The sequence below is a fragment of the Saccopteryx bilineata genome, chromosome 6 (assembly GCF_036850765.1).
Source record: "Saccopteryx bilineata isolate mSacBil1 chromosome 6, mSacBil1_pri_phased_curated, whole genome shotgun sequence".
NCBI lineage: Eukaryota > Metazoa > Chordata > Mammalia > Chiroptera > Emballonuridae > Saccopteryx > Saccopteryx bilineata.
In genome coordinates, this window is record NC_089495.1 from 171,556,173 (window position 1) to 171,577,147 (window position 20,975).

Here is a 20,975-nt window from a genome sequence, read left to right on the forward strand (position 1 = left end):
TCCACAGTGGCTGCACCAGCCTGCATTCCCACCAGCAATGCAGGAGGGTTCCCTTTTCTCCACATCCTCACCATCACTTATTATGTGTTGTTTTGTTAACGAGAGCCATTCTGACTGGTGTGAGGTGATATCTCATTGTGGTTTTAATTTGCATTTCTCTAATGACTATTGATGTTTAACATTTTTTCATCTGCCTATTGGCCATCTGTACATCCTCTTTGGAGAAGTGTCTATTCAATTCTTTTGCCCACTTTTTGATTGTATTGTTTATCTTCCTGGTGTTGAGTTTTACAAGTTCTTTATACATTTTGGTTATTAACCCTTTATCAGAAGTATTGTCAAATATGTTCTCCCATTGTGTGGTTTGTCTTTTTATTTTGTTCATATTTTCTTTAGCTGTGCAAAAGCTTTTTAGTTTGATATAGTCCCATTTGTTCATCCTGTCCTTTATTTCACTTGCCATGGAGATAAATCAGCAAATATATTGCTGTGAGAGATGTTGGAGAGCTTACTGCCTGTTTTCTTTTAAGATGCTTATGGTTTCCCAACTTACATTTAAATCTTTTATCCATTTTAAGTTTATTTTTGTGAATGGTGTAAGTTGCTGGTCTAGTTTTATTTTTTTGCAGATAGCTGTCCAATTTTCCCAACACCATTTGTTAAAGAAACTGTCTTTACTCCATTGTATGCTCTTACCTCCTTTGTCAAATATCAATTGTCCATAAAGGTGTGGGTTTATTTCTGGGTTCTCTGTTCTGTTTCATTGATCTATATGCCTATTTTTATGCCAGTACAAAGCAGTTTTGAGTACAATGGCCTTGTAGTATAACTTGATATCAGGAAGTGTGATACCACCCACTCTATTCTTCTTTTTTAAGATTGCTGAGGCTATTTGTGTTCTTTTTTGGTTCCATATAAAGTTTTGGAATAATTGTTCTATATCTTTGAAATATGTCATTGATATTTTAATAGAAACTGCATTGAATTTATAAATTGCTTTGGGTAATATAGACATTTAAATGATGTTTATTCTTCTTATCCATGAACACGGTATATACTTTCACTTGTTTGTATCTTCCTTGATTTTTTTTATTAATGTTTTATAATTTTCTGAGTACAAGTTTTTAACCTCTTTGGTTAAATTTACTCCTAGGTACTTTATCTTTTTAAATTAAAATAGTGAAGAGGATTGTTTTCTTAATTTCTCTTCCAGACAGTTCATTGTTGGTGTATAAAAATGCGTCTGATTTTTGAATATTAATTTTATATCCAGCCACCTTGCTGAATTCATTTATCAGGTCCAGTCATTTTTTGACTGAGACTTCAGGGTTTTCTATGTACAGTATCATATCATCAGCAAATATTGATAGTTTTACTTCTTCTTTTCCAATTTGGATGCCTTTTATGCTTCTTTTTGTCTGACTGCTATGGCTTGGACTTCCAGGACTATGCTGAATAAGAGTGGTGAAAAGGGGCACCCCTGCCTTGTTACTGATCTTAAGGGGATTGCTTTTAATTTTTGCTCATTGAGTATGATGTTGGCTGTGGGTTTGTCATAGATGGCCTTTATCATGTTGAAGTATGTTCCCTGTATTCCCACTTTGCTGAGAGTTTTGATCATGAATGGGTGCTGGATTTTATCTAATGCTTTTTCTGCATCTATTGATATTATCATGTGATTTTTATCTTTCCTTTTGCTTATGTGATGAATCACATTGATTAATTTGTGAATATTGTACCAGTCTTGACTCCCCAGAATAAATCCCACTTGATCATGATGTATGATTTTTTTCATGTTATTGCTGTATCTGGTTTGCTAATATTTTGTTGAGAATTTTAGCATTTAAATTCATCAAGGATATTGGCCTATACTTTTCTTTCTTTGTATTGTCTTTGCCTGGTTTTGGAATCAGAATTATGCTTGCCTCATAAAAGGAGCCTGGAAGTCTTCCCTCTTGAATTTTTTGAAATAGCTTGAGAAGGATAAGAGTTAGTTCTTCTTTGAATATTTGGTAGAATTCACCTGTGAAGCCATCGGGCCCAGGGCTTTTGTTTGTTGGGAGTTTTTTGATAACTGTTTCCATCTCATTTGTTGTAATCAGTCTGTTTAGGTTTTCTGATTCTTCTAGATTTATTTTTGAAAGATTATATGTATCAAGGAATTTGTCCATTTCACCTAGGTCTAATTTTTTTGGCGTACAGTTCTTCATAGTATTTTCTTACAACCCTTTGTATTTCTGTTGTGTCAGATGTTACTTCTCCACTCTCATTTCTACTTTTATTTATTTGAGTCCTCTCTCTTTTTTTCTTGGTGAGTCTATTAAAGGTTCATCAATTTTGTTTACCTTTTCAAAGAACAAGCTCTTTGTTTCATTGATTCTCTGTGTTGTTTTTTTAGCCTCTATGTCACTTATTTTCACTCTGATCTTTATCATGTCCTTCCTTCTACTTTCTCTGGGCTTTACTTGCTGTTATTTTTCTAGTTCTTTTAGATGTAGGGTTAAATTATTTATTTGAGCTTTTTCTCGCTTCTTAAGGTATGACTGTAATGCTATGAACTTCCCTCTCAGGACTTCTTTTGCTGTGTCCCATAAATTTTGAGTTGATATATGTTCATACTCATTTGTTTCAAGGAAATTTTAGATTTCCTCCTTGATCTCATTGTTAACCCATTTGTTATTTGATAACATGCTATTTAGTTTCCAAGTGTTTCCATGTTTCTAAGTTTTTCTATTGTAGTTGATTCCTAGTTTCATGCCATTGTGATCAGAGAAGATGCTTGATATGATTTCAATCTTCTTAAATTTACTGATACTCATTTTGTGTCCTGACATGTGGTTTATCCTAGAGAATGTACCATAAGCCCTTGAAAAGAATTTATAAATATATTCCGCTGCTTTAGGGTGAAAGTTTCTGAAGATATCTATTAAATCCAATTGATCTAGTATGTCCTTTAAGTCTGCTGTTTCTTTGTTAATTTTCTTTCTTGAGGATCTATCTAGTGCTGTAAGTGGAGTATTGAAATCCCCTACTACAGTGGTACCTTGAGATACGAATAGACCAACATACAATTTTTTAAAATATGAGCTGAGACTCGGTTCGTATTTTTGTTTGAGACCTGAGCAAAATTCCGAGATATGAATCGTGATTCAGGAAGCTGCTGCTAGTTGGTGCGTTGGTGCACAGGTCCAGTATTGGCAGTTTGATATACATGTTGACTGACTTAAGAGCTCAGTTACAGAAGAATTAAATTTGTATCTCAAGGTACCACTGTATTATAGTATTGCTGTGATCTTGCCCTTTATGTTCATCAAAATCTGCTTTATATATTTAGGTGCTCCTATATTAGGTGCATAAATATATATAATAGTTATATCTTCCTGTTGGATTGCTCCTTTTATTATTATATAGTGACCTTCTTTATCCCTTACTATAACCTTTGTTTTAAAGTCTATTTTTTCAGATATAAGTATTGCTACCCCAGCTTTTATTTCATTTCCATTTGCATGAAATATTTTTTTCCTTTCCTTTACTTTCAGTCTATGTGTATCTTTTGTTTTGAGGTGGGTCTCTTGTGGACAGCATATGTATGGGTCCTGTTTTCTTATTCAAGCAGCTACCCTATGTCTTTAGATTGGATCATTTAATCAATTTGTATTTAAGGTTATTATTGATATGTAGTTGTTTATTGCCATTTTATTCTTTAAATCTACATTCCTTTTTTACTAGATTTCCCCCCTCTTTGTTCTGTTTACAACAGGCCCCTTAGCATTTCTTTCAGCATTGGTTTGGTTGTAATGAATTTCTTGAGTTTTTTTTTTTTTTTCTGGGAAGCTTTTTATTTCTCCTTCAATTTTAAATGATAGCCTTGCTGGATAAAGAAGTCTTTATTGTAGGTTCATGTTCTGCATTACTTTGAATATTTCTTGCCAATCCCTTCTGGCCTCAAGTGTTTCTGTTGAAAAGTCACATGTCATCCTTATGGGGGCTCCTTTGTAGGTGAGGAGGTTTTGCAGCTTTTAGTATTCTTTCTTTGTATCTTAGCTTTTGTATTTTAATTATAATGTGTCTTGGTGTAGATCTTTTTGGTTCAAATTTTAATAGGATTCTCTGTGCTTCTTGAACTTGTGTGACTTTTCCCTTCAACAATTTAGGGAAGTTTTTAGCTATCCCTTGTTCTTTCTCTTCTCCTTCAGGAACCCCTATTATGCAGATTTGTTTCTCTTCATGTTGTCACAGAGCTCTCTTAGAGTTTCCTCAGACTTTTTGATCCTATTTTCTTTTTGCTGTTCTGCTTCTGTGCTTTCACTTATTTTGTCCTCTAAATCATTGATTTGATCCTTTGCTTCATCCAGCCTGCTTTTAATTCATTCTAGTGTAGTCTTTATTTCTGATATTGTGTTTGTCATTTCTGTCTGATTCTTTTTTTTTTTTTCTGAAGCTGGAAACAGGGAGAGACAGTCAGACAGACTCCCGCATGCGCCCGACCAGGATCCACCCAGCATGCCCACCATGGGGCAGTGCTCTGCCCATCAGGGGGCGATACTCTGCCCATCCTGGGTGTCGCCATGTTGCGACCCTCCTGGGCGTCGCCATGTTGCGACCAGAGCCACTCTAGCGCCTGGGGCAGAGGCCACAGAGCCATCCCCAGTGCCCGGGCCATCTTTGCTCCAATGGAGCCTTGGCTGTGGGAGGGGAAGAGAGAGACAGAGAGGAAGGCGCAGCGGAGGGGTGGAGAAGCAAATGGACGCTTCTCCTGTGTGCCCTGGCCGGGAATCAAACCCGGGTCCTCCGCATGCTAGGCCGACGCTCTACCGCTGAGCCAACCGGCCAGGGCTCTGTCTGATTCTTTTTTGATTTGAATGTCCTTTTTGATGTCAGCTATTTCTTTGTTTAGGTGCTCATTTTGTCCATCTATTTTTGCTCTAAGATCCTTGAGCATCCTAACAATCATTATTCTAAACTCTGCATTTGGTATCTTGTTTATTTCTATTTCATTTAGTTCTTTTTCTGGGGATTTCTCTTGTTGATTCATTTGAATTGCAGTTCTCTGTCTTCTCATTTTGTCTCTATATAGACTAGATACCACTTTAACTATCGTTGTTAGGTCCTGAGCTGATTATCTTTGTATCTGGCCGCTGGATATACCAGCATTGAACCTCCCTGGCCAGAACCTGGTGCAGACCAGTGGGGGTCACTCCTTTTGACTGCTCCTTAACAACCTTCTTGGAGTTATAGGCAATCCAGAATTTTTGGCTGCCTTTGCTGGGCCTTGAAGCCATTGTAACTATCAGCTGCACTCCTAGGCTGGCTTTTATCTACTCTTGTCCAGTGTGTGTGGCTTCTCTATTCCTGATATGAGGTCTTTCCACCAGCCCCCTCTGCTTCCACCTCCTCATGCACTCGGGTACCAGCGTGGGCTCTTGGTCCGCAGCTTTGGCTGCTCTGTGGGCTGGGTAACTGCTTGCCTCTCTGGGCTCCATCCCCTCATGGGCACATGGGCTGTGTTTCTGGGCTCTGCTCCCACGGGCATGTGGATGCCTCTTTGGGCTCTACCCCTCTCCTTCACTGTGCAGGCTGCCTGTCTATGCTCTCCACAGTCACACAGGCTTCCTCTCCATGTTCTTCCCCCTGCAGGCATGGGGGAAGCCTCTTTGGGCTCCGCCCCTTGCCATTTCCATGCGGGCTGCCTGCCCCCCCCCCACAGGTGTGAGGCAGCCCTCACCATGCTTTGCCTCTTGCAGGCACCGTGCTTCGCCTCTGGATGCCTTACCGCACTGGGGTCCACCCCGCACTGGTGCAGGGAACACTTCACCCCACAGGGCTTTACTCTCATGGGCACATGGGAGGCCTCTCTGAGCTCCACCCCCTGCTGCCACTGCAGGCTGCCTTGCTAGGCTTTACCCCTGTCTGCTGCGTGGGCCAAGCGCCATGGCCACTGCCACAGCGGGGCCCTATAACCCTTTGGAGGGTACTCAGCAGGTGGGGGGGGCGTGTAGCCCAGACCTCAGCACTCAAATCCTGTGTCCCTGATTCTTCCCCTGTTTCTAAGTGTCTCTCTGCACTGACTGGAGCAGGAGGGCCTCTGGTGTGTGGGGTAATTGCTTCCCTTTGATAGCTTGGTTCTCCCAGGAAGAATGGGCACTTTAGGTTTGGGGAGTGACCCAGTACAGGGATCAGGGTGGCTATTCCCCACAGTCTCTCCCTGTGCCCCCAAGACTATACTCTCCTCTTACAACTCCAGTTCTCTTGGCTCTTCACGCTCCCAGAGCCCCGGGTAAGTGGCTGTGAACGAGATTTTCTCCATGGTCCCTTTAAGATGGAGCCTGGGTCTGAGAGTTCTGTCTCTCTCGCAAACAGTAACCCAGATCTTCTTTCAGCTAACTACTGTTTGTATACCTCTTCTAGTCTTTGGGGCTCCAGGCTGGGGTTCCAGTCCTAGGGCTGAGGGTCCACAACTTTCTGGTAATCCCACCTGCCATGAGAAGCCCAGAGGGGAGTGGAAAGCTCTTTCTGTGTCTCTGCCTTTTCTACCAGCTCAGTGTGGTTCCTTCGGTGATGCTTGGTTATAGATTCCTCTTAGTTTAGTCCAAAGTTGTTTTACAAGATGATTGTTCCTAAGTTAATTGTAATCCACTTTGGTTCTGTGAGGTGGGAGTTGTAATGTCCGCCTACTCTGTTGCCATTTTTCCTCTTTCCAGTGGTTTCTCTTTTAACTTCGCTTATTGTGACTTTTGTTGAAGAAAAGTGTTTAATTTTAATGTGTCCAGGGTTTATCAATCTTTTCATTTTTTTTGTGGTTTAGTGTTTTATTTAAGAAATTCATCCCTAACTTATGATTTAAAGATGTTTTTCTACATTTTAATTCTAAAATATTTCTATGCATTTAGATCTTAATTATCTTGCATTTTATTTACTCTTAAGATGTGAGATGGACAATTGTTTTCCCATGTGAACAACTAGCCCTGTTTATTAAATGTCATCACACTATATTTTCTTCATGTTTTATTGCCATCCTGGTCATATGTCTTTTTATATAGGTGTGGGGGGTCTGCTCCTGGGATTTCTGCTCTGTTTCATTGACCTTTCTTTCTATGCCTGTGCTATCCCTGCCCTCTCATATTTGTTATGGTTTTATACTGTTTTGATGTCTGGTGGGCAATTAATATCAGGGCAACCTTGATGTTGTTGATCTCCTTCTTTCTTTTTTATATTCATTCTCTTCCTCTTCTTCCTTCCCTTCTCTTGTCTTCTTTTTCTGTTTTTGGCTCTTTGCTTTCCTATATCAATTTTAAGATCATTTAATCTAATTTCACAGGGAAAAAGCTATTAAGAGTTTAATTGTTGCCTGATCATGCTTGGCACAGTGGATAGAGCATCGGACTGGGATGCGGAGGACCTAGGTTCAAAACCCCAAGGTCACTGGCTTGAGCCAGGTTAACCAGCTTGAGCCCAAGGTTGCTGGCTTGTGCAAGGGGTCACTCGGTCTGCTGTAGCCCCCCCCCCACCAGTCAAGGCACATATGAGAAAGCAATCAATGAACAACTAAGGTGTCACAACAAAGAATTGATGCTTCTCATCTCTCTCTCTTCCTGTCTGTCTGTCCCTATCTGTTCCTCTCTCTGTCTCTGTCACACACACAAAATAAATAAATAAAATAATAGAAAGAGTTTAATTGTTATATCTTTTTATCTATGAACTTAGTATTCTACTCCATTCATCCAGGCCTTTTTTAAATGTTTTCTAGGTTTTATTAGTTTTCTCTTTAATGTTGTCACATACCTTTTCTTGGAGTTATAATTATTTCATTGGCCATGAGATGTGGCAGACTGTCAAGTAAAAGAGATGACAGACAACATTCTTATTTTGTCCCAGCATTAGAGAATGTGTCATCAAAATTTCAGCATTAAGAATAATGTTTGCTGTACATTTTTGATAGTGTTATCTTCAATTAACTAATTACCTACTCAATGGCACCCAGGCTTAATTTTATCCCAGTTATTGAGATTTTATTCCAGAGGCTGTATTTTTCAATTGTAATTGGTTCTTTTTCATATTCATGTTTATTTTTGCCCATGCTTCCCAAATCATTTGTTTTTCTTTTTAAACAGATATTATTCATACACTTATGATTCTGAGCAAATGTTCAGATAAAAAGTATGATGGTTAATTTTATGTTTCAACTTGGCTGGGCCACGGGGTGCTTAGATATTTGGTCAAACATTATTCTGTGTGTGTGAGGGTGTTTTACACAATTTATTTTAAAGTCTTTTCATAAAATTAATTTTATCTGGTATAAATTCATGGCCTTTTTAAAAATGTTGTTGCATCTGTTTTTCTTTCTAGAATTTTTTTTTATTCTGTGAGAGGAGTGGAAGCAGAGACAGATGCCCATATGCACTGTGACTGGGATCCACCCAGCAAGCCACTAGGGGGAGATGCTCTACTCATCTGGGTGCTGCTCTGCTGCTCAGCAACCCAGCTCTTCTCAGCACCTGATGTTGAGGCCATGAAGCCATCCTCAGTGCCTGGAGCCTACTTGCTTTAATCAAGCCATGGCTGCAGGAAGGGAAAAGAGAGAGAAAGAGAGAAAGAGAGAGAAGAGGGAGGGGTGGAAAAGCAGATGGTCTCCTCTCCTGTGTTCCCTGACCGGGAATCAAACCTGGGACATCCACATACCAGATCAATGCTCTATCACTAAAGCAACTGGCCAGGGAAACGATATTTTTGAATTTCGGTTTGCAGGCTAATTTTGATTGGAGATTTTCCCTCCTCTTTTTTATCTCTCTTCTTTTAGTCTCTGTTCCTGGCCATTAGTCCTGTGGTTGTTTTAATTGACTCTTTAGTTCTGTATCTCACAGCCACATCTTATAGTGGTGTTTTAGAACTCTGGATTCACAGAGATATTGGGGAATAATGCAGATTCATTCAGCAAGCCAGTGGGCAACTTGACCAGGTTTATGGGCATCTAGTCTCCAGTCTCCGTAGGTCTACAGATTGATTCTTATATAATCAGAGTTCCACAGTGGCCAGTTACAGTCTTTTCAGCCATATCTTTGCTGAAAGATGCTTCAATGTTGGGTATATTGGAGCAGAGATGCAGATATTACCCAGCTAGTGTGTCATCAACCATGTATGCTGGCCAATGTCCAGTGAGTTCTACAGGGTGGGACTTTAGGGGTTCAAGAGTCCTGGTTAAATAGGTGAGGATGTGCAGCTGCGTTTGGGGAGAGGCCAGGTCTGCTGGAAAGTACCCAGTGCTTTCTGGAGAAGTGAAGAGGCTCTCTAGCTGTTTGAGGCTAGATTCTAAGCTTTTCAATTTTCCCAATAGATCAAGCTTGTCTCATGCCTACAAACTATCTTTGGATAGAATTCCTCTTTCAATCAGCAATTCAGAAACACAGGCACCAGATTCTTGCCATAAACTTTAACCCTAGGTTGACTGTTACCTAGTTTCTGTCAAAAGCTCAGATAAGAGAGTGGATGTCTGAGAAAAATAGTGAATGGCCGGGCCATCCATTAACTCCTTTGGCATAAATTCTCCTCATTTTCTATCTAGGTGGAGAACTTTTGACTTGGTGCCTTAGGAATCCCTTCACTGAATTTCACATTATATTTGCTGCCATTTGGGGTGCCTGCCATGTGCCACGCCCTGTACCAAGTGCTCTGTACACATGACTCTAGTCCCTCATACAAACCTTCAAGGTGGAGTTTTACTCCCATTTTACAGAGAGAAGAGACTGATTCAGGCATCACTTATTTCATACCAAGTTAACACAGTACTACATTTGTCCATCATAAACTGCAGCATTTTTCTCTCTTAAGAATTACTGCCACCTGAGTTTGCCATATTAGTTTCCAAAGTTTTATTGCCATATTAGTTTCCAAAGTGGAAATAATTACACCAACATATAGGTAATTATATTAACATACATAATTCTTTTATAATTGATATAATTCTCCTCATAACCCCCAAATCTATGTTATGTTTATTCCTTTTAGCCGTGAAGGGAAACCTTAAATAATGAAGGCTTGCCTAATCCAGGGAGGGGATGAGGAATATAGTAAAAAACATTTTTTTGTGTTTTTCTTCCAATGGCCCTAAATAGCTAACAAAATCAAGCTCTGTTGTATTTCATTGTGCTCTGATTTAGAAAGAGGAGGGTTTATTGCAACCTTTGAGCAAATATTGGCTTATGAGATACAATATTCCCTCTTATCTGTGGGTTTGCTTTTTGTGGTTTTAGTTACCAATGGTCAACTACAGTCTGAAAATATTAAATGGAAAATTCCAGAAAAAAACAATTTATACGTTTTAAACTGTGTGCCATTCTAAAATCTCTTGCTGTTCTGCTCCATTTCACTCAAAAGTGACTCATCCCTTTGACCAGCATTGCCGTCTGGGTTGTCAGATCGACTGTTGAGGTGCCACAGTGCTTGTGATTAAGAGATGCGTATTGTACTTAATAATGCCATGTTCCTATAACTTTTATTATGGTATACTGTTATCATTGTTTTATCTGATTATTAGTTATTGTTGTTAATCTCCTTACTGTGCCTAATTTATCAATTATACTTTATCATAAGTAATGTGCATATAGAAAAATCACCTGTTGTGTAGGGGGTTCGGTACTATCTGTGATTTCAGACATCCATTGGGGGTCTTAGAATGTATCCCCCATGGATAGGAGGGGACTACTGTATTCTCAAAGCTCACATGAAAGAAAAAGTTAGATTAGGTTTGAAAGCAGTTTGAATTTTATTATCCAGGAGGTGGTTTCAGAATGATCTATAAAGACAGAAGGGAAGGATGTTTGTCTATTTCTAAACCATTAAGTGTCACCAGGGTAGAGTACCAGTTCCCATCAGTGTGCAAATAGCCAACCAGAGGGGCCATTTTCCTCGCATGTTCTTCTTTGGCTTGTCACATAGAGTCCTTTAAAATGAAGTATGACTTTTAATAAGAAAAAATGTTAATCGCTGAAAATATTATTTGAAGGTTTAACTAATGCTATTAATCAAATGAACTTACACAGAGATAAATGTTCTCCCTCATCCATTTTTCCTCTTTCCCTCTCCCCACTTTGGTTGCTGGAGTAATAAATGTCTCCTCTCTTCCTGGATTTATTGTAAACTTTTGCAGCCAGGAGTTGCATCTAATCCGGAATCTCTTACTCTGTAGGGATTCATAGATGGAGCGTACTGCACCCCGTGATGCTCCATAAATATTGCTGATGGCAGGGATGACATTTCAGTGGTGAGTGCTTGTCAAAGAAATGTTATGCAAGAGGGACTTTTATGGACAGCAGCTCAGTAATGGAATACAGATCTGCAATGCATCGCCAAACACTGACCTAGAGCCAAGCTACACCGTAAGATTATTGACAAAGCAAGGGCTGCAGATCTTGGGCTAAGCAGGCAGCTCTAACATGGACAGATGTGAAGGCCACTCAGAATCTCAGCATAGCTGAGAAGGTATGTCATCCATGTATCAACCAGCCAATCAATGTTTGCTGAATGCCAACAAAGGAAAAAAATGCGACACTAGATCCTGATACCTCAGAGCAGGTCGGTTATATATGTTTTGCACATTGTTGATGCTCATTAAATGTGTGTTATATTTTTTAAATCTTTTTGCAATTTGGGTTATTATTGCTACTATTATTTTGCTTGGCCATCTGTATTTCTCTGATTGTAAGCTAGGAGGTAGTAGTTACACTCTTTTTTGCAAATTTCTCAACTGTTTCAAAGATATCCTCAGAGCTCAGATACTGCATGTAATTATTAAATGGTTCACAGTAGAATAAATACATTTGCTCTGCTTAGAAAGAAATAATCCTGTAAAATCAAATTAAGCACAGGGCAAGAAATTCTAATACACATATCTACTAGAAGCAGTTCTGCATATATATGGTGTTTGCTCTCACAAAGTCTTTGGTTTGGAGTTTTAAATAGGTTCTTAAATAAATGTACACTTGAAGGAAAACAAGCTAACAAGTAAGTACAGAGGGGATGATATGCCGGTGTAAGATGTCAGGAAAGCTCAAGAGAGACACATTGCTCTTAAACTTGGTTTCCCACCCAAGGGGAACATTTTATTTGCTTGCTTGAGAGAGCCCTTTGTAGTGCATTTCATTTCCTACTTTCCGCAGTAATGAGAAGCCCGTGATGGAGAGCCACTGCCCCTTCCTGTGCTAACCGGCCTCTGGCAGCCGCATAACTGGAGTAGCTATAGCAGCAAGCCCTTTGCCGGTCGGCATCAGTCAGCCCTGTCAGAGTCGTGCTGACATGAGTATTTTTCATGGGACTCAAGGCTGCTGAACAGAGATGGGGCATCGAGTACAATGCGCACGGCCAGAAGAGAACATGGCACATCTTTGTGTTTGTGTAGCTGCCCAGAGACTCATGTCAGATTGGTAGAGACCCCTGACAAAGGCAGGCTCAGGCTCTCAGAGCCTTTGCGGAGCAACATTCCTGACTGCAAAGGGAGGGTGGTCCTTGTCTGCGCCTCTGGTCCAGGTTCCTACCCAACCACAGAATCTCTCCTTCTCTTAGCAACCTGTCCAAATCTTTTATGCTCATTCTTCCATGAAGTCTTCTTAGATTGCTGCCCCACACATCAGTCTCTTAATTGCAGACCAGTTTTCCAGGCCACCTCGTGAACACGTCTACACTTCCTGCCTCTCCTTCTTCACCTATATTGTACCCTCACTCCAGAATACACTCTTCCCACCAACTCTACCTGTTACCTTCATTAAAATCCTAGACAAAGTGTCACCTCTTCAAGGAAGCCCATCCAAACTGACCCAGCCAGAGGTAATTTTGCATTTCTCTCTGCTCTCCAAAGCATCTTTATTCTAAGGCAGTACATATCACAACCACCTCACCAATGTCACATCCTGCCTCCACTACCTATTAGCTGTGTGACCTTGCACAACTTACTTAACCTTTCTGTGCTTCAGGTCCAAAATAGGGATAATAATGACAATATCTATTTTAGAGAATTATGATGAGAATTAATTGAATTAACACATGCAAAACACATAAAACAGGGCCTTAAACCCATGACTATTTAATAAATATTAGCTTTCCTTGCTGTGTGTGTGTGTGTGTTTTTCTGTCTACACTGAGCCTTGTAGTGCTTTGAGCGTCTCTTGCCTCCTTTATGACATTGCTTTTCTCAGCTGCTTGCACACTAAAACTGTTTCATGAGCACTGAACTGAAGTCCCAGTTCTGTTCCACTGCCTCTTTTTATGCTCCATGCTTTTAAAATTTATTTCTTATTACGGAAAATATCAAAGATATACAAGAGAAGAGTAAACTCATCTATCCAACACCCGGATTTAACAATTATTAACTCATGGTCAATTTTATTTCCTCTATATCCCTCAGTCATTCTCCTCCCTCCTGCTCCAGACCCTATTGAAGAAAATACCAGGCTAAGTATTTCATCTCAGGGGACATTTTTAATAAATGTATCCTACACTCATGAGAAGGCTGCTCTATTCCCATTCTTCTTGTGCCAAGCAGAAGTCATCTGGAGGACAGCCTTGCCCTTTCATAACAGGGGTCTTCCCAGAGCTGTGGGCTTGGACTTTGACCCTACCATCCCTTCCATAATCATTTACAATAGTAGAATATAATGTATTAAGAAGCCACCCTTTGATCTGTGGTACCATATAATCTTTGAAATAAGTCATGATGGATGGGGATCTTTGAAAATGACCTGATTGTTGGGAAAAGTTCTGTTTCTTGGTTAAAGTGAAGATTGTGCCTTGAGTCACTGGCTACCTGAGATGCAGGGATCATGTTCATCTGACTCACAATGACTGTGTCTCAGGCAATTGGACACTTGAGAATTTTTACCACTGACAATGAAAAATTGTATTGTGTTAAGCATAATTAGTTCTAGCTAGAAGATTTTAGCTAGTTTAAAATTGTACTTTCAAGAACACATTTGAAAATTAAAATAGTTAAGATAGAAGTCATCATCATTTTCTTTTTTGAAAAGAATATTCTTATGGAATGTTACACAGGATGAGTTGCTTTGGGGAAGGTTGCGTTAGGTTCAGAAAATTGGGTAAGGGAGAAAACCATTCTGTCGGTTATATTTCTGTGCCAGCTTGAATCATTCCATCAAAGGTTAATTTAGTACCTACCAGTTGCAGAGAGATGGCAAGTGCCAATTATACACTGCGACTGCCCTTTCTGAGGTCAAAGGGACGATTGGTGACCTACCATGCTGAAGCCAGGCACCCCCTCTTGGTCTTTCTCAACACAGTGTTCCAGACCATCATTTCCGATTATAGCTCAGCCCTGGCTGAGTGGCATCTATTTAGTTATGTCACATCCCTGTGTCTGAACATGATTTATTTGATAGTAGTATGCTAGGATCTAGGGTTATAAGCCACGAGTATAAGAGACACTTCATAGCAAAAGTTCTCAGACATTTTTATACATTTTTATTTCTTAAACTCACACCTCCAAACACTGTATGATAATTTTAAAGCTGTAGGTGAAGTTGATAGGAAGTGAATCATGTGATTGGACATCAGCTATAATCTTTTTAAAATGTTACAAATTTGAATTTTTTTTTTTTCTTTATTTTTTTCTGAATTTTCTGTAATTGCCAAGCTCCCCGATCTGTGTGACCTGTCTCTACCCTAGATGGTTTCAGGTCAATCTGTTAATTGTAGGAACAGAGTCTAAGCTACTTGGCCACCCTCTGGCTGTCATGCTTCCTGTCTTTTATAATAAAAATGATACTTATACAAGAATGGTACAGTTTGGGATGAGAAACATTTATGAAGCTTGGGTTCCAGTGCTGGCTTTGACATATACTAATTGTTCAACCAGGGAAGTCACTTACCCTTTCTAAACCGATTTTCTTATCAAACTGAGAAGGACAACATTTGTTTTATGTGCCATGAGTTTGTTACAAGAAATGAAAGAAATGAATAAGGTGCTGTACACATAATATATTTTTATACCATTAATTGAAGTTCACATGTTCTTATGAACTTCACCCAAGAACATCAATAATAGAGAAGCATTAGGTTAAAAAGTATAGTATTCTTGGGTTGAATAAGCTATAGACCTCTATTTCTTGATATTTATTATGTGCAATCAACCATTTAGGCAAGAATACTACTTGGAAAAACAAAGAGTCTGCATTACATGTTTAGTAGCCAAACTGGCTGGAGAAAACGAATAGCCTGGTGGATAGTCTACATGGTTGGATGCCGAGCAACACTTAAAACTCCGCCCTGTTTCCCTTGCCATTTTGTTGAAAGGGGCTATGTGAATTTCATGCGGTTATAGCAGAGACACTTTTCAAAAACATACAGACACAGACCCACGGGTGAAAAAAGTTCTCTGCAATCGTTTCCACAGACTAAGTGAAACCAACATGTTCTATCTAAATCATCTTGTGGGGGGTTGAGAATGACATTCTTATTATTTCTATTTACTTCTGTCATTAATACAGTGGCAAACAATTCTTAGTTCAACAAAAATAGGTGTCAATAGATAACTCCAGAGAAGCATTGGAATACTAAAAAAAATCCAAGAATTTAAAGAACGTCGCCATGCAGAGCAAAAGTTACAATATAATTTAGCAAAGCACTGAGATGATTTTGCTGGTGATTTTTTAAGCCGTACAAACAAAACAAAGCAAATAAAACCCCAAACATAAAGTCAAAGCCACCTCATTAGGCCCAGGTTACCTGTTAAACCAGTCATCTGTGTATCGAGGGTAAGGATAGGGGTCGTTGCTACTGAAGTCATAACTTGCTTCGGCATTCTGAAAAACACAAGGTGTCTGACTGGGTCAATAAAGCCAGAGGCCCAGGCAAGAGAAAATGCTTATGACGTGACTGTTTCCTATTTATAGTCCCTCCCAGCACGCTGTGCTCACGCTCTGCTCTGGAGCAGCCCTTGTGAGATGGTGACAGAGCTGAAGTGTGTCCTTGGAGTCCTCCATCCTCCCCTCCCCCGCCCCATTCTCCCCTTTTCGGGGTTTCTTCATTCCATCCTATTTCAGGCCCATGGAGTTAGCAAATTTTGAGTCCTGTGCTCTCCTCCGTGTTAAGTTGAGTTAGTTACCCCTGTGGGTAAATGGGATTCACCTGGAATCTGGGACTTACGGTTAAGGTTTTTTAAACTGATGGCCAGAATGTTGTAGTCCTTGTGTCACAAGTGACCTCTAGAGTTTTTTTTGCTTCATGCAGAGGGCTCCCTTCTAGCTCCTTGCTTCAGACTGACTTAAGGCAAATCTTTTCTGTACTTAATGGTGTTAAACCCCTGCCTAACCCCCTAATGTCAACGACAATATCAACCTCAGGTATCTACTCAGTTTGTTGTTTTGTTAAAAGGAACTACATGAGCTGTCAAAAAAGGGCACAGCAGAAACACTTCCCATAAGTGTATTATTATGCTAATATGTGCAGAGACTTTCCCAAGTATGGAAATATAATAGTGATATCTCTGCCCTCAGGGAACTTATAGACTAGCTGGGAGGGGGGCAGATATCAATCAAATGATTAAACAAATAAATACGCAATTGCGAACTGTGAGTACTCTTAAATCCTACAGTGCAACTAGAAGTTTAAATTCTGTACAATTCCACCTTCCAATTTTTTTTCCATTGTGGGTTTTTCCCTGCATTTACTTAAATTTTCTTCAAGTGATTTCTTTTTTTTTAAAATTTATTTTTATTTTTATTTTATTTTTTATTTATTCATTTTTAGAGAGGAGAGAGAGAGAGAGACAGAGAAAGAGAGAGAGAGAGAGAGAGAGAGACAGAGAGAAAGAAGGGGGAGAGGAGCTAGAAGCATCAACTCCCATATGTGCCTTGACCAGGCAAACCCAGGGTTTTGAACCGGCGACCTCAGCATTTCCAGGTCGACGCTTTATCCACTGCGCCACCACAGGTCAGGCCACTTCAAGTGATTTCATGGTTTAATTTTTTCCACTTAGATCTTTAGTTGGTTGGCCTTTTATTTTGGTCTATGATGGGAGGGGATCCACCACCATTCAGCGACCAATCCATTCCTCCCTCCCTACCTTCTTTGCTTTCCCAGGTTGGTGAGCTCTGGGAGCTGCTCTCTCCATATCCCATTATTCTCTGCTTTGGTTTTGATATCTGTAATGAAGAGCCCAGGTAGTTTCTGGTCCACAGTATACACTGCACTAGGAAGCACTGGGTGAGATGCCTATTCCAGCTTGGGCAACTCTTGATTCCATTGGACCTGGAGACATTTTCAGGAATTGTTCCTTTATGAGGTAAAATACTTTAGTATGTGACTCACTCTAGTTAGAAAACCTAATGTAATAGTAGCATAATGTTTTTAAGAGCAAATTGACCAATTCTCTTGGTTTGTGTTTCCATTTGTTGGATAATAAAGATTGTAAGGATCACACAATTTTAATACTACTTTATTTATTTGTGCTTGGGGCAGAAGTCACCTGAAACTTGTTCAAACTTTTTCTTTTAATTCTTAATTTTTTAACTTTATTCTGGTATAATGGATATATAAAAAATTCTACATATTTATGTGTACATCTTGATGAGTTTGGGCATATGCAAATAGCCTTGATATCACCACAACCAAGATACTAAACATTTCCATCGTCTCTAAGAATTTTCTTATGTTCATGTGTGTGAGTGTGTTTTGATAAGAATATTTAACATGAAAACTATCCTCTTCACATAAAGTGCACAATACTCTATTGTTGACCATGTTGCACAGCAGAGCTTTAAAACTTATCATTTGCATAGTACAAACTTTATACTCACTGAAAAACTGTTCTTCATCCCCTCCACCATCCCCCACATAACGTTCTGTTCAATATTTGGGCCAATCATTCTATCTTGGGTCTTGAATATATCTATTCTTTATTCCAGAATCTAGATCTTCCTTCGACACCTGGCCTTTAGAGAGGAGATATTCCTATGTCCACTGGCCATCATTATTGGCAAGACTCCAGCTCTGTCTCTCCTCCATGTAGATCCCAAACTACTTTCATTCACCTTTAAAAGTCTAATTCTCTATTTGGTCTATAGCCCCTGTCTCTGACAGCCCCTTGCAGATTTTATTTCCCCCTTGACTGTCTTATTTGAATATTTGAATTTCAGTTCTTTTGAGGGTTACTATTTTGAAATAGTCCCTTATTTGCCTTCCCCAAGTATGTTTGGTTACCCCTGAAGTTTTGAGATAAGAGCATCCTTAGGTAGTTGGTAGGGTAGGAATATCAAGAGAAGCTCTAATTAATACTGTTTCTTTTGGGTTTCAAAGCTGAGGTTGAAACTTACAGAGTAGATTTGGAAGACTATTGTTAAGCCTGATTCGTTTCTCCATAGAGGTGAAAATAATTCCCTGGTCTAAGGTAAGTCTGATGGAAACCTCAGCATGAGTAGCCACTGTGGGGCCCTCAAGAAGCCCTCAGCGCTGCCTCTGTCTTCTGAGCTGTGCTTTTGGAGTGGGATGGGGTTATGCTGGAATGTCCAACTCCAGAGAAGTCTGAGGCTCATCCTTGGAGAGGGACATGAAGCTGCAAATCAAAGTGGCTCTGTGACGTGTCTTATCTGAGGGGCTAAAACCCTCAGCATGAAGCAGGGAATAGCACAATATTCTTTGGGAAGCTGACTGATAAGAACATGACAGTGAAAACCACTTGGCCTGGAAAGTTCTGGGATCAAGACAGTGAGGATCTAGGGTTTTTTCAGGATCTGCATGAACTGACATGCCAGTAAGCATGGGGATGCATGCAACATGCAACAGGAGAGTCCAGGATGGACTGAGATGATACATAAGCACCAGACCTCCGATCTCTCTCTTTAGTACGATGTTCATCCTTTGAAGCTAGAGGCCAACTCTGGAGACAGAAAAGTGGGGGGAAAACCTGAGTTGACCAAGGTCAAGTTTCTACCATCAGTGCAGTTTGGCTGGCAGATAGAGAAAGTATTTATATATTCGAATAGAGAAAAATTAAATCAGGATTTTTTGCACTTTTGTTTTGCTGCCTGAGCAATTGACCCGTTTCACATGCTTTCCATCCTGGCTCACCTTTCTGGCTCATAATCATCACCTGGTCTGGACTGAGGCCTTTCCTGATTCTGGAGAAATTAGCTTGCCTTGAGGTGGGTGAGGGCTCTTGGGAGGAACTAGGGAATTCTGACAACAGAACCGGGAGCTGAGAATCCATGGAACTCAGACCACGTTTATAATAGGAAGAAAGACTATGTGTTGTCTGGGGTCAACTTCACCTCCTAATGTTAAAATAAATGATAACTTAGGAACTCTAAGTATTTTGTTGTCTTTACAATTAATTTGATGACTAATGTTTAATTTTTTTGCATAACAGTCTACAATGAGTATTAAGAAAGGCAAACAGTTATTATTTGGCTGTATGTTTTCTGGCTAAAAATCAAATGGTTTATAGCAAGAAAGAACAGTAAACAATATTTTGCAAAGGCTCTGTATAGTTTTATAGCCCAAACCAAATTATTTATTGATTGGCATTACAGTGTTGTCTTCCATGAAATTGTTTTTATACAGGAATAAATTAAACTGGCCTTGAATTATTTTGTAATTTTCTAAGATAGCCATTAACATTGACATTTTGGGGGAAGTATTGTCTCTGTAAGTTTAATGCTCTGGTCATCCTAGGTTAAGCTGGAACCTTGTTTTGGTTTGAACTCTTCTAAAACTTCGTCTAAAATGCATTAGTCTATTTTATGGCTTTAGAAAATACTAGATGTTTAGTGAACACTATTTTTGTTTTTTAAAAATTTTTTTAAAATTTTTATTTTACAGAGACAGAGAGAGTCAGGAGACAGGGATAGATAGGGACAGACAGACAGGAATGGAGAGAGATGAGAAGCATCAATCATCAGTTTTTCGTTGCGACACCTTAGTTGTTCATTGATTGCTTTCTCATATGTGCCTTGACCGTGGGCTTTCAGCAGACCGAGTAACCCCTTGCTAAAACCAGCGACCTTGGGTCCAAGCTGGTGAGCTTTGCTCAAACCAGATGACCTCGCGCTCAAGCTGGCGACCTCAAGGTCTCGAACCTGGGTCCTCTGCATCCCAGTCTGACGCTCTATCCACTGAGCCACCGCCTGGTCAGACTTAGTGAACACAATTTAATCACTGATGATTCAGGATCAAATGATTCAGCCATCATTAAGAATTGAATTATCATTGTACTATCACGCAGAAAGTGAGATTGGGCTGAATCCAAACTGACCTCGGGGCTTCCCTGGAAGTTATTTCTCAACTTAGTTTCTGAATATTTGAATGAACAGCCGGAAAATAAAGGCTAGAGTAGCTCTTAATAAGAAAGTTTAATAATCATGGGTTTGACCATTGTTTGCACAGTGTGCTTTTCCATCTGACGGTCTGCCTGCACACTAAGCTAAGAAAAAACAAAGGACTTATTTTTTTTCTTCTTTGAGAGAGAAAGAGAAAGAGGCAGAGAAGAAGGGAGAGAGAGGGTAGAGAGAGAGATGAAAAGCATCAACTTATAGTTGTTCACTGTTTGCTTCTCATATGTGCCTTGATGGGGGGTGGGGCTCCAGCCAAGCCAGTGACCTTGGGCTCAAGCTAGCGACCCTGTGGAGCCAGCTCTGACACTGCCACCGTTACCCTGAAATCTGGAATTCAATGGCTCTGGTTCTAGTGAACTTTCCTTGCTGGATTGCAATTAGACAAGGGTATTTGCAGGTGTCTTCTTGGAGTAGAGAAAGGAAGACAGGCATTAAAGTCAGACAGATGCAGTTTTGAACCTAGACTCTTTGGCCTTGGTAATTTTCTTACATTCTGGAAAATGTAGTTTCCTCATCTTTAAAATGCAGAAGATAAAACTGTAAGTACTTGGTTGTTGTAAGGATAAAAAGAAGGAATGAATATAAGCTAGCAAGCACTTGTCCAACCAATTGTGAATGTTCTGTCACTTCTTACTTCTCCTTTTG

The 20,975-nt window shown here is 39.8% G+C and overlaps 1 protein-coding gene across 1 annotated transcript in view; it reads right to left on the reverse strand.

The window, feature by feature from the left end:
* Window positions 1–20,975, reverse strand: part of PCSK2 (proprotein convertase subtilisin/kexin type 2) — a 338,142-nt gene that overhangs the window by 70,345 nt on the left and 246,822 nt on the right. Inside the window, exon 6 of the mRNA XM_066235935.1 lies at window positions 15,727–15,803. Within this exon, the coding sequence (XP_066092032.1) occupies window positions 15,727–15,803 (77 nt within the window). The remainder of the gene's footprint in view (window positions 1–15,726; window positions 15,804–20,975) is intronic.